This window comes from Schistocerca serialis, chromosome 6 (genome assembly GCF_023864345.2).
Source record: "Schistocerca serialis cubense isolate TAMUIC-IGC-003099 chromosome 6, iqSchSeri2.2, whole genome shotgun sequence".
In the NCBI taxonomy this organism is placed as follows: Eukaryota; Metazoa; Arthropoda; class Insecta; order Orthoptera; family Acrididae; genus Schistocerca; species Schistocerca serialis.
This window is the reverse complement of record NC_064643.1, coordinates 215,156,616-215,170,267: the sequence shown is the minus strand read 5'-3', so window position 1 is coordinate 215,170,267 and position 13,652 is coordinate 215,156,616. Positions and strand designations below refer to the sequence as shown.

Sequence of the window (13,652 nt, the reverse complement as noted above, 5' to 3'; positions counted from 1 at the left end):
TGAACTACTTAAACCTAACTAACCTAAGGACATCACACACACCCATGCCCGAGGCAGGATTCGCACCTGCGACCGTAGCAGCAGCGCGGCTCCGGACTGGAGCGCCTAGAACCGCACGGCCACCGTGGCCGGCTTGAAGAAATTCATGGGGTCTGTTCCTCCCCGGTCTTTATCAAGTTAAAGAGTGTGTTACACTGTTTTAGGAAGACTCATGGAGCTGACAGATTTTTCTCTGGTATCGTTACAATGTGATACGTTTTACAGAGTAAATGCACATTTAAACTACTCACCTTAGAGCTTTAGCCACAACTGGAATGAACCTGTACATGAGATCGGCAATCCTCGACTTAATCGAAAATTCGAATAATATTCGTCCCCAGCGGCGGAACTCTGCGTCCGGGTTTCGTTGAGAATTACTCTCGAGCCCGAAACCGACGGAGGCGATGATGTCGGTGGTGAACCTGGCAGCTATCTCCCGCATCTCCAGGATCTGGCCCTTCTTCGCTGGCTCCTCCAACACTTCCACCAATTGGCGTCCACAGTCCTGCATTGTCTGCAAGGAAGAAGAGACCGTTGATTGTAAAGGTTCTCATACAATTTTTTCCGATATACAGGACGGTTAAAAAAAATGTTTACAATGCGACATGGTACATCAGGCATACAACAAGGATCAGTAATCACACAGGAACCGGGGGTCGCAAAGACCAACCGCGGGTACTTCATTGCGTTGCATTTGTTTAGTCAGTGTGCTACAAATGGATGCTCACTACAGGAGATGCTCAAAGTTTGTAAAAATGCATCGAGACACGCCTGACATCGATGCTGCATTGAACGGCGCACCCTCTCAAAGACACCTCGTTTATCTCGAAGACATCCTGCTGCCACAACTACCCTGTCCACTAGGTGCTCCGACGATGTAACAGATGATTCATACACAAGGTTCTTCAGATACCGCCCCCCACTCCCCCCGGAAAATATCGATTGGGGGCAGACAAGGTGATCGTGGTGGCCATGTGACTGGCCCACCGCCACCAGTCCAGTGGCTGGGCTGGGAAAGGTCGCCTACGGATGTGCCCTCACTTGCCTGCAGGGATTTGCAGGGGCTCCACCATGCTGAAATCGAATGCGGCGACGAATAGACAGGGGAACATCAATTAGCATGTATGGCATAGCCTTTCGAAGGAATTCTAGATACGTGTGACAACCAAGTCGGTCCGGGAGAATGCACGGCCCAATTAAACAGTTTCCGACGATGCCAGCCCACATGTGAAGGTAGAGCCTTCTCGCGCCGTTTGCGAACCACCCTGTATACCTAACAATATAACTGTAATCTGCCTACTGCCATTTGCGTCTTACATTAACAAATATTCGTGAAAATGGCAACGCTCAGAAGGAATGAACCGAATGAATCCATTTCAGAAGGTATGTGTATAGCAGTGTAACAGCAGTAAGTGGTTAAGTTCACATACAGATGGTGTACACTTAAGCATGGCAGAGCGCTCTCTTGTGTGGGTGGTCAAGAATGTATTTCTTTCAAAACACACCTACAGTGATGTTCAGTCAAAGGAAATGGAAGCTTGAAAGAAATATACATATGCGTCGTGAAAGCAATAGAGCGAGCATCTGAGTGAATTTGAATGACGCAGGGTGTTCCGCCACCGAGTAATGTTATCTTTCGGCACGCAAAGGGCACATTAGCTGCAATGATAATACGTATGAAGTTACAGTGAACAGAAAATCGTTATTCCCAGCGATGAGCGGATAGTAAGTGATGCAGTACGGCAACAAGAAAGGATTATCGAGATCGGATTTGTATACTCATAACGGACGTACTGCTTAGTCGGTGTCTGAACCTGTGGTGTGGACAAGGAACTGGTGTGAAGCAAACGAAATGACAATTGCATAAAAGCTGCAATTTCCCTAAAGGTAATTATCTGTAAACCGAAATGTACCATTTCAATCATGCAACAATTACACACAGTGTTCATTTTAACTCAAGACATTGAAATATGTCGAAAACTACACATCCGATCAAAAAAAGGTATAATTCCAATTTCTTTCTGTTGGAGAGGAACATCCAACGACCTGAATAAGGCTAGATTACTCTATCTGAAACCTGGGTAAAGACCAGTGAGATTTAGCAACTGAGGCGGATTTTTGACATATTAATTTATCACAGTTGCTGACATGGCTGCAACATGTTAAAATTCCTGACATTCACGATATTTTTAGCTGTGTCCTGAATTTTTTCAAAAGTAATTCGGGACACCTATTTGACTCGAATTTAACAATTGTGAAACGATTTATCCCGAATTATATATTCATTTAATCTGCGTCCGTATCCTGTTACTGAAAGGGTTTTTTCCTAAATGAGCGATGTATGGAGCAGTGACAAAACACAGATTGTTGTAGAAACTACGAAAGCAATGTTAGTGACTAGAGTGAATTATGAAAAACCTTGAGCCGAATGTTTTCATTATGCTGTTGAAGAATAAAGACATGCTGAAGATAATTTACAGTACTCATGAATACTGTATGTCTGTTCACACTCCTTCATCTTATGTACTAATAAAATCTAAAATAAAATACTTCTTGTAACAAATTAAGGTAATAGTTTGCTGCATTTATTATATTTAATTAAGATTTCTATTTGCAATATCAAAAATTTTTAATGTGTTTGGGATTTGGCACTAGAAAATATGATCACCTTATTGGTTCAAATGGCTGTGACACTATGGGACTTAACATCTGAGGTCATCAGTCCCCTAGAACTTAGAACTGCTTAAACCTAACTAACCTACGAACATCACACACATCCATGCCCAAGGCAGGATTCGAACCTGCGACCGTAGCGGTCGCGCGATTCCAGACTGAAGCGCCTAGAACCGCTCGGCCACTTCGGCCGCCGATTACCTTATCACAATGAACTCTGTTAAGCGGCCACTAGAACCTTAGGTGTTTATGAACATTATGCCTCAAACTGCGCGTTTCTGACTATCCACATTTCTGGTATATATATGATAAAACTTATACAGACAATTTTGGAACACCCTGTATTTTCCATACTTCTCTATTGTCACAATTAGAAGCCACCAACAATGGGCGATCACATACACCGCGACGCCGCCTAGCCCGCCAGACAACTGAATATCTTAAATGTCATTTGCCTTCAACTCATTGAGATGTATAAAATTGATGTCATTTACGTTTATAGTCCTTACTCCAGATTTTTACTACGTCTGACACGAAGGTCTCTATAACGAGCTTTCGCAAATCCTTGTTATTCCCACGTGTAATTTATGTCTGCTGATCTGTAGGAGGCGCACGCCCACTGACATTGTCAGCACTGAAACTCATGTCCCCCGCTCCCCCCGGAACATCGTGGCCATCGGCCAACTTATCGTCTACAGACCGTTTGTGTTAGGGAAAATAATTTGACCCAAGTGTTCAGCGTTTAAGTTTCTGTCTGGTGTCGCAATTCAAGCAGTGGCAGGCCTACCTTAGCGATACATCAGGTTAATTAGTTACGCGTTAATGGAACCTGGAACTATTTATCCCACATCGATATATGTATCAGTTTTAAATGATAAAAAATTTATCCATTTTGTACATAATTGATCGGACATGTGTAGTGCTTATTTTAACTTGTCATGCCCAAGAGATACGTCTTCGGTTAGGCCCACCCTCTGACAGTATAATGTAGCACTGCTTTAGTTCTACTAATTGAACTACTGAAGGCTGGCTTTACTGAGAAGAATGAATGGGTAGCTCGGTCAGCTAAAATACTAAAGAGTTGTTTCAGCTAAAAGAATCAATATCTGGTTCAACCGATGGAAAAACTACTCTTTGTTTCCACTGGAAAAGAAAGAATGAATAATTCAATCAATATGCAAAGCTACAACGATGTTGAATCTTTCCTTTCGATTGCTCCCACTAATTGCTTTCATTCGAAAAAAATTAATCGATTATAATCCAACTGACAGGTAAAACTACAACCGAATGACACAATTGTTTTCATTTGGTTGCTGCCACGTACTGGTTCTATTCAAAAGAATGAATGAGTAGTCCTACCAACTGAACGATTGTTCTCATTCGATTGCTCCCACAGACTGGTTTCATTTAAAATAATGAATGAATAGCCGGCCGGTGTGGCCGAGCGGTCCTAGGCGCTTCAGTCTGGAACCGCGCAACCGCTACAGTCGCAGGTTCGAAACCTGCCTCGGGCATGGATGTGTGTGATGTCCTTAGGTTAGTTAGGTTTAAGTAGTTCTAAGTTCTAGGGGACTGATGACCTCAGATGTTAAATCCCATAGTGCTCAGAGCCACATGAATGAATGAATAATTCAAACGATACGTATTAACTACAACCGAATGAGTCGATTGTTTTCCAACAACCGAATGATCTATTGTTTTCATTCAATTGTTCCCGTCACTGGCGTAGACAACTTATTCGTTATTGTCTCCTCCAACCATTGTTGCTGCAGGCACTCATGTATAACGTGCCTGTATCAAGTGGGTACTTCATACCACACGTAATTCTGACAGTCGGACATGTACAGTTCTTCAGTCCTATTTGTGCTGTGTACGGTATCTAACCTGTGCTGGAAACTTCATTCAGTCACATCAATGGTTTTCCGTGTTACTATCTTGACAAACGTTAGATTTCAGGTTTACGTGCATCGCTGTTTGAAAGCAACGTCAATCATTAGAAGCGTCTCAACAGAATGGGAATGACAGGTGAGCCCATACTAGGACATGTATACGTTTACATCTACATGCATACTCCGCAAACCAGCTTACGGTGCAAAGCGGCTGGTACGAAGTACTACCAGTCATATCCTTTCCTGTTCCGCTTGCAAATACAGCGAGAGGAAAACAACTGTCTATAAGCCTCCGCAGAGGCCCAAATTTCTCTCATCTTCGTAGTCCTTGCGCGAAATGTGCGTTGGCGGCAGTAGAATCGTTATGCAGTCGGCCTCAAATGGGCGTTCTCTGAATTTCCGCAATAGTGCCTCGGAAGCGTCATCTTCCTTTCAGGGTTTCCATTTCAATTCACGATGCATACCCGTAATATATGCGGACTGATGATCGAACCTACCAGTAACAAAGCACGCCTCTGAATTTTTTCGATGTCTTCCTTTACTTCCTTTGCTTCGATACCAAACACTCAAGCAGTATTCGAGAACCGGTCACAGTATCGTTCTATATGCCGTCTCCATTTATATTCACGATGCACACCCGTAATATCTGTGAACTGATGATCGAAACTACCAGTAACAAAGCACGACGTGTCTGAATTGTTTCGATGTCTTCCTTTGCTTACTTTGATTCGATACCAAACATGCAAGCAGTATTCGAGAACCGGGCACAGTGTCGTTCTATATGCCGTCTCGTTTATAGATATGCTGCAGTTTCCTAAAATGCTGACAGGGACGAAGTTGACCATTGCCTTCTCGACTACCAGCCTGACGTGCTCATTTCATATCATATGCAGTGTTACGCCTAGATCTTTGATCGATGGGACTGTGTCAAGCAGCCCACTACTAATGCTGTATTCGAACGTTGCAGGATTGTCTTTCCTACTCATCCGCATTACCTTACTGTTTTCTACGTTTAGATTAAGCTGTCATTCATCACAACTATTCCTGTATCCCTCTACAGTCACTCAGCGACGATACCTTTCCGTGCACCACAGCGTCACCATCAGAAAGATTCAGAAATTGCTGTTCACTCTGTCCACAGGTTCACTTTGATAGGACCGCGCTGCTGTTTCAGATTACACGGCTGACAATTCACGGAGTGCCAGTGATGGAGTTTGTGTCACGAAGGGCAAGTCGTGTTCAAATAGAAGGTTTTGGAGTCTCGGAAATACTAACTAATTTGACACCTCGACTGCCTATATGAGACTACTGAGGGTTCAACCTGCCCTGTGCTAGACAGTCATGTGTGTATATGTTCTCAAAGGAGGCATTCATAAAATAATGCTTGATAATCGCTTTTCCAGTGAAGTGTCGTTCCAGTGATGAGCGCCAATCCTTTCAAGATTCCATAGTGAGCCTGCAGTCAGTGGATGCACATTGCGTAAGTTCCATACGTTCAGCTATTCAATGGGCATAGGGAGAAACGGGATTGAGTATTGTTCGAAAGCTTTCGCCAATAAGCTGAAAGTCGATGTCGACACTGTCATGCATATGAAACACATTACTGCTGGTGGGTCTTACTTTACTAAACTGTCCGCCCCCGGTAGCTGACGATGTAGTCATCTATTTACGTAATGCCGACGAGGTTCGAGCTGTTTTGAAGTGGGAAGCGACTTATGGTGAGGCGTCGGGTAGCTCTTTCAACGTACGTAGGTCACAAGTTATGTTCATTGGCACGGGACGTCCCGTGGAGTGCGTTACACCTCTCACCACCGTTTATACCATTCACTGTTTGGGAATAGATTTTTCATCTGATCTCCGGCGTTCAGCCACCATCAACTGCCGACGCCTCCTTTTAATGATCAGAGCAGGTCTTATGGACCATCGCCTTCGATCCCTAGATATTCTCCAACGAGCTCGATATGTCAATATACAGGGTGAGTCACCTAACATTACCGCTGGATATATTTCGTAAACCACATCAATTACTGACGAAACGATTCCACAGACCGAACGTGAGGAGAGGGGCTAGTGTAAGTGGTTAATACAAACCATACAAAAATGCACGGAAGTATGTTTTTTAACACAAACCTATGTTTTTTTAAATGGAACCCCGTTAGTTTTGTTAGCACATCTGAACATATAAACAAATACGTAATCAGTGCCGTTTGTTGCATTGTAAAATGTTAATTACATCCGGAGATATCGTAACCTAAAGTTGACGCTTGAGTACCACTCCTCCGCTGTTCGATCGTGTGTATCGGAGAGCACCGAATTACGTAGAGATACAAAGGGAACGGTGATGGACCTTAGGTACAGAAGAGACTGGAACAGCACATTACGTCCACATGCTAACACCTTTTTATTGGTCTTTTTCACTGACGCAGATGTACATTACCATGAGGGGTGAGGTACGCGTACACACGTGGTTTCCGTTTTCAATTACGGAGTGGAATAGAGTGCGTCCCGACATGTCAGGCCAATAGATGTTCAATGTCGTGGCCATCACTTGCTGCACACAATTGCAATCTCTGGCGTAATGAATGTCGTACACGTCGCAGTACATCTGGTGTAATGTCGCCGCAGGCTGCCACAATACGTTGTTTCATATACTCTGAGGCTGTAGGCACATCACGGAACACATTCTCCTTTAACGTGCCCCACAGAAAGAAGAACAGAGGTGTAAGATCAGGAGAACGGGCTGGCCAATTTATGCGTCCTCCACGTCCTATGAAACGCCCGTCGAACATCCTGTCAAGGGTCAGCCTAGTGTTAGTTGCGGAATGTGCAGGTGCACCATCATGCTGATACCACATACGTCGACGCGTTTCCAGTGGGACATTTTCGAGCAACGTTGGCAGATCATTCTGTAGAATCGCGATGTATGTTGCAGCTGTTTGGGCCTCTGCAATGAAGTGAGGACCAATGAGGTGGTCGCCAATGATTCCGCACCATACATTTACAGTCCACGGTCGCTGTCGCTCTACCTGTCTGAGCCAGCGAGGATTGTCCACGGACTAGTAATGCATGTTCCGTAGATTCACTGCCGCGTGGTTTGTGAAACCCGCTTCATCGGTAAACAGGTAGAACTGCAACGCATTCTCTGTTAATGCCCATTGACAGAATTGCACTCGATGATTAAAGTCATCACCATGTAATTGCTGATGTAGCGACACATGAAACGGGTGAAAGCGGTGACGATGCAGTATGCGCATGATACTACTTTGACTCAGTCCACCGGCTCTCGCAATGTCCCGTGTACTCATGTGTGGGTTCATGGCAACGGCAGCTAACACACCAACTGCATCCGCTTCTCCTGTGACAGGCCTGTTACGGACCCGTTTGCGTGCTACGACCATGCCTGTTGCATACAGTTGGCGGTAGATGTTTTGCAATGTGCGCCACGTTGGAAGCTCTCTGTCCGGGTACCGTTCTGCATACACCCTGCAGGCTTCAGCTGCATTTCGTCGACACTCGCCGTAGATGAGTATCATCTCCGCCTTTTCAGAGTTCGAATACACCATGCTCACAGTTCCTACAACACTACACTATCACAGACGTCTGGTAACACGGTGTACTACAGTTGGTCTGTGTGCGGAGACGAATGCAGAATAACAATAGCAGAAAGCGCTACATGCGCACACTGCGACAGCTAGACCAAACCACAACAGTGCACCACAGCCACACTCGTAAACACGGTCGTCATCGTAAACATGTCCCTGCAGATGCTGCTCGCCGATCGTGGCCCGTGTTTGTTACAACACGCAACTGAACGTCGGAGGTTTCAAGCGTCAACTTTGGGTTACAATATCTCCGGATGTAAGTAACATTTTACAATGCAACAAACGGCACTGATTACGTATTTGTTTATATGTTCAGATGTGCTAACAAAACTAACGTGGTTCCATTTTAAAAAACGTATGTTTGTGTTAAAAAACATACTTCCGTGCATTTTTGTATGGTTTGTATTAAACAATTACACTAGCCCCTCTCCTCACGTTCGGTCTGTGGAATCGGTTCGTCAGTATTTGATGTGGTTTACGAAATATATCCAGCGGTAACGTTAGGTGACTCACCCTGTATATATCGCATCCCGAGTTCCCCATGTAGCACAAGTTCTACCCTTCCCGCTTACTGTGGCACGTCGCATGTTGGCAGCGATGGCATCTTTCGTCAGCTCTGGGCTGTTGTTCAAAGTTAACTATGCCACCCTAACTCTTCCCCGTGAACGAGGTGGGATAGATCTGCTTCACGTGCCGGATAGAGCTCGCGCCCTATTTGTCAGCTCCCAGATGACGGTATGGACACGTTGCCCAACGAGCCTCACTGGTCTCCTCCTGTCGGCATATTCGCCGGTCTCACTGTCAGCCCCAGTAATGGTCTCGGATGTTCCGGACCAGTTCCATTATATACGATACTTCTTTCTTGAACTCAGTTATCTACGCCTCACCTTACCAAGACAGCTTTTACTCAAGACAAAGGCAGTATACAATGTCCTCCAATTAGGTCGTACACCTAACCCGATTCAACAAAAGTTCCCCCAGGTTGACTGGCGTCATGTATGGCGCGCGGTGTTCGCTTGTTACCTTGACACGAATGTTCAATCTGTCTGGTACCTAACTGTCAATGGTAAGCAAATCAACCAATTTCGCCTTCATCGTATCCACCTCGTCCAATCACCTCTATGTTCCACGTGTGGAGTGCCAGACAGTGATGAACATCGGTTTGTTTGCGGACCGGCGGTGGAGGTTTGGCACTTGATTCGTCGTATTGTGGCTTTTCTAACACGGGACATTCCGGATCGGATTACTCCCCTTTCATTATTATTTCCGGAACGTGACTATTTTCCTCTTACAAAGACCAATGCTGTGAATTGGATTCGCTGACATGCCATTCACTACCTATTTGGACAAACTGTAGACTCTGTACTCGATTTATGGACATACCTCAATGACCGTCATTATGTCGTTGTCCGTCACCCAAAATACAGACAATTTTTCTCGAACTTCCTTGGGAGTGCTTTCCACGACCCGCCTCGCAGCTGGAATGTGTTAAGCCAAGAGAGAAGAAGGTTTCCTGTTTGAATCAATGAACATTTCTGAACAATTGAACGGATCAATTTCGAGAAGACGTGACTCAACATATTACCAGCGGGGCGCACAAGGCCTCTGATCAATTACACAACAAAACTAAACAAAAAAAAATAAAATAACATAAAAACAATAAAAATAAAAATAAAATTCAGAAAAAAGTGGTCAGCGCGACAGACTGTCAATCCTATGGGCGCGGGTTCGATCCCCGGTTGGGTGGGAGATTTTTTTCCGTTCAGGGACTGGGTGTTGTGTTGTCCTAATCATCATCATTTCATCCCCATCGACGCGCAAGTCGCCGAAGTGGCGTCAAATCGAAAGAATTGCACCACGCGAGCGGTCTACCCGACGGGAGGCCCTAGTCACACAACATTATTATTATTATTATTATTATTATTATACTTTACTAAACTAAAAAAGACTCCGTACAAACAGGTCTCGGAAGATCCAACGGTACCGATCGGTCGCCGTATCATCCGCAGCCTAAAGCATCACTTGGTGCGGATATAGAGGAGCATATGGATCTCCCAGTCGTTGCCAGCTTTCGTGTCAGAAGACGCTGGTTCTCAGTCAAGCAGCTCCTCAACTGGCCTCTCAAGGGTTGAGTCCATTACCACAACAACCCAATCGCATAGGAGCTTCAAGGCTGACAGGTTTTTCTGAGTGATAAGTTTAGATACGTGACTGATTGCCTCCAAGCTAGTTATTACGGCACACTGCTCAGCTATATCTGATGACGTAATCTGACGTCCTTCAGTGTTCATCTGTCACACTATTAGGGTTTGGTGATACTGACTTTCCACAGTTGCAGAGCTAACACACTACGATAGCTATCTACATTTACATGCCTGGCAGAGAGTTCATCGAACCATTTTCATACTACTTCTCAACCATTCCACTCACGAATGGCGTGTGGGAAAAAGGAACACCTAAATCTTTCCGTTCGAGCTCTGATTTCTCTTATTTTATTATGATGAGCATTTCTCACGACGTAGGTGGGTCTCAAAAAAATATTTATACATGCGGAAGTGAAAGTAAGTGATTGAAATTTCGTAAATATATCTCGCCGCCAAGAAAACCGCCTTTGTTTCAGTGAGTGCCACCCCAACCCGCGTATCAAATAAGTGACACTCTCACCCTTATTGCGCGATAACACGAAACGAGCTGCCCTTATTTGCCCTTTTTCGATGTCCTCCGTCAATCCTACCTGGTAAGGATCCTATACCGCGCAGCAATATTCCAGCAGAGGACAGACACGTGTAATGTAGGCTGTCTCTTTAGTGGGTTTGTCGCATCTTCTAAGTGTTCTGCCAACAAAGTACAGTCTTTGTTTCGCCTTCCCCAGAATATTATCTATGTCGTCTTTCCAATTTCAGTTGCTAGTAATTGTAATGCCTAGGTAATTAGTCGAATTGACAGCCCGTAGATTTGTGTGATTTATCGTATGCACAAAATTTATCGGATTTCTTTTAGTACCCATGTGGATGACCTAGCACTTTTCTTTGTTTAGTGCTAATTGCCACTTTTCGCACCATACAGAAATTCTATCTAGATCATTTTGTAATTGGAATTGATCGTCTGATGATTCTACTAGACGGTAAATTACAGCGTCATCTGCAAACAATCTAAGGCGGCTGCTCAGATTATCACCTAGATCATTTATGTAAATCAGGAACAGCAGAGGGTCCATGATACTACCTTACGGAACGCCAGATGTCACTTCTGTTCTACTCGATGATTTACCTTCTATCATTACGAACTGTGACCTCTCTGAGAGGAAATCCCGAATCCAGTCACACAACTCAGACGATACGCCATATGCACGCAATTTGATTAATAGTCGCTTGTGATGAACGGTATCAAACGCCTTCTGGAAATCTAGGAATATGGAATCGAACTGAGATCCCTTGTCGACAGCACTAATTACTTCATGGGAATAAAGAGCTAGCTGTGTTGCACAAGAACGATATTTTCTGAATCCGTGTTGGTTATGTATTAATAAGTCATTCTCATCAAGGTGATTCATAATGTTCGAGTACGGTATATGTACTAAAATCCTACTGCAAATTGAAGTCAGTGATATGGGTCTGTAATTCAATGGGTTACTCCTATTTCCTTTCTTGTGACCTGTGCTACTTTCCACTCTTTAGGAAAGACCTTTCGTCAAGTGAGCGGTTGTATACGATTGCTAAGAAAGGCGCTATTGAGTCTGCATACTCTGAGAGGAACCTGATTGGTATACCACCTGGACCGGAAGACTTGCCTTTCTTAAGTGATTTGAGTTGTTTCGCAACACCTAAGATATCTACTTTTATATCACTCATGCTAACAGCTGTTCTGGTTTCGAATTCTGGAATATTTACTTCGTCTTCTTTCGTGGAGGAATTACGGAAAACTATATTTTGTAATTCCGCTTTAGTGGCACCATCATCGGTAACATTTCCATTGCTATTGCGCAGTGACGGTATTGACTATTTTTTGCCACTGGTGTACTTTACATACGACCAGAATCTCTTTGGGTTTTCTACCATATTTTCAGACAATATTTCATTGTGGAAATTATTAAAATCATCTCGCATTGACGTCCGCACTAAATTTCGAGCTTCGTGAAACTTAGCTGTTAGTAAATTGTATAAATTTCACTGATAAAACAGAAACTTCGACTGATATTTTGGCCTAGCGAATATGACCTTGGTCCAAAGTCTCATTCAGATATTTACAGGTCACAATTTTCTGTTTGAATCCCAAATAATGTGTCACCATTTACTTGTATTTAGGAGAATATGACTCGGATTGGATGCTTTGTGTGAAATTGTAGTTGTTACAAAATCATTCTTGGACTAAGGTATTTATGACAAATAGGGAATTGTGCATAGTATTAATTTGCAACTAAGTACAGTACTTTAAGGAAATAAGAGGAGTGTTAGTGACGTGTGTACAATATCTATCTATAATATGGACAGATCCATTTTTGTTACTTACTTGGCACATCATTTTGAGCTTTCCTGTCGTAAAGGCAGGCGACATCTTAGCTCGCAGTCTCTTCCATCTGCCTCCGTTCAAGTTCAATAAATGATAACTCAGTGGGTCTTTCTCATCGAAATGAACATTTCTGTGGGAGAATGCATCAAACTCCTTGACTAACACCAGTCGGATGAGATCCGGGTCGACCAGCAACAGAGCTGGTTTGCTGAAGAGATATACTCCCACGTATCTCTGATCTGAAAAGTGTGAAACATTAATAGTGGGCAGAAATATAGTCTACATTATCAAAGAAAGTTACAGTTAAAATAAAATTGGAAACAATATAAAGAGAAGGCAGCTCAGACAGGTATTACTCCACAATACCTCGGAAACGATTGTAGAGCTCTTGGAAGATGAATTCCAGACGAGTCAGTCCAAGAAACACTCTCGCCATATTGCCAAATGGGATCACAGTTGGTGCCTGCGATACGCCCTTCTTGGTCCAGTAGCTGTAGCGGTGAGAGTACCAAGTGTAGACAGCCGCCGCAGCCACCAGGGCTACGGCCAGGAATTCACTCAGCCATGATTCCAGAAACAGGCCCATGGCGAGACCGAGCTTATCCACAACTAGGGTTATCTGGTAGTCGTCGGAAATGTCCAACCGATCTGTTAAAAAACAAGCAAAACAAAGAAACTGAAAATAATACACTAAACCATTAGGTGTTTAGAGGACCTATATTCATTTTCTGTGACACACTTGTCTCAACCTAAGTTCTTCCAGACTCCTTCGAGTAGGCGGTGGTACAAGAGATCTTCTCTGCCGTAATATAACAGGACAGAAGTGAAGAGGTGCTGAATGCAATCCCTGGTCAGTACAGGACTAGTTTGTACTGTAAAATAAGGGGGCGTTGGTAGTGGAGACAATCCCTCAGTGTCACTATTGTAATTTATTCCTTGC

At 43.9% G+C, this 13,652-nt stretch overlaps 1 protein-coding gene across 1 annotated transcript in view; it reads right to left on the bottom strand.

Moving 5' to 3' along the window:
• LOC126484764 (cytochrome P450 6k1-like) overlaps window positions 1-13,298 on the bottom strand; it is a 52,386-nt gene extending 39,088 nt beyond the window's left edge. The window contains exons 1-3 of the mRNA XM_050108360.1: window positions 13,079-13,298; window positions 12,713-12,951; window positions 291-553 (exon numbers count right to left, since the gene is read on the bottom strand). Of these exons, the coding sequence (XP_049964317.1) occupies window positions 291-553; window positions 12,713-12,951; window positions 13,079-13,298 (722 nt within the window). The remainder of the gene's footprint in view (window positions 1-290; window positions 554-12,712; window positions 12,952-13,078) is intronic.
• Window positions 13,299-13,652: the final 354 nt, after the last annotated feature.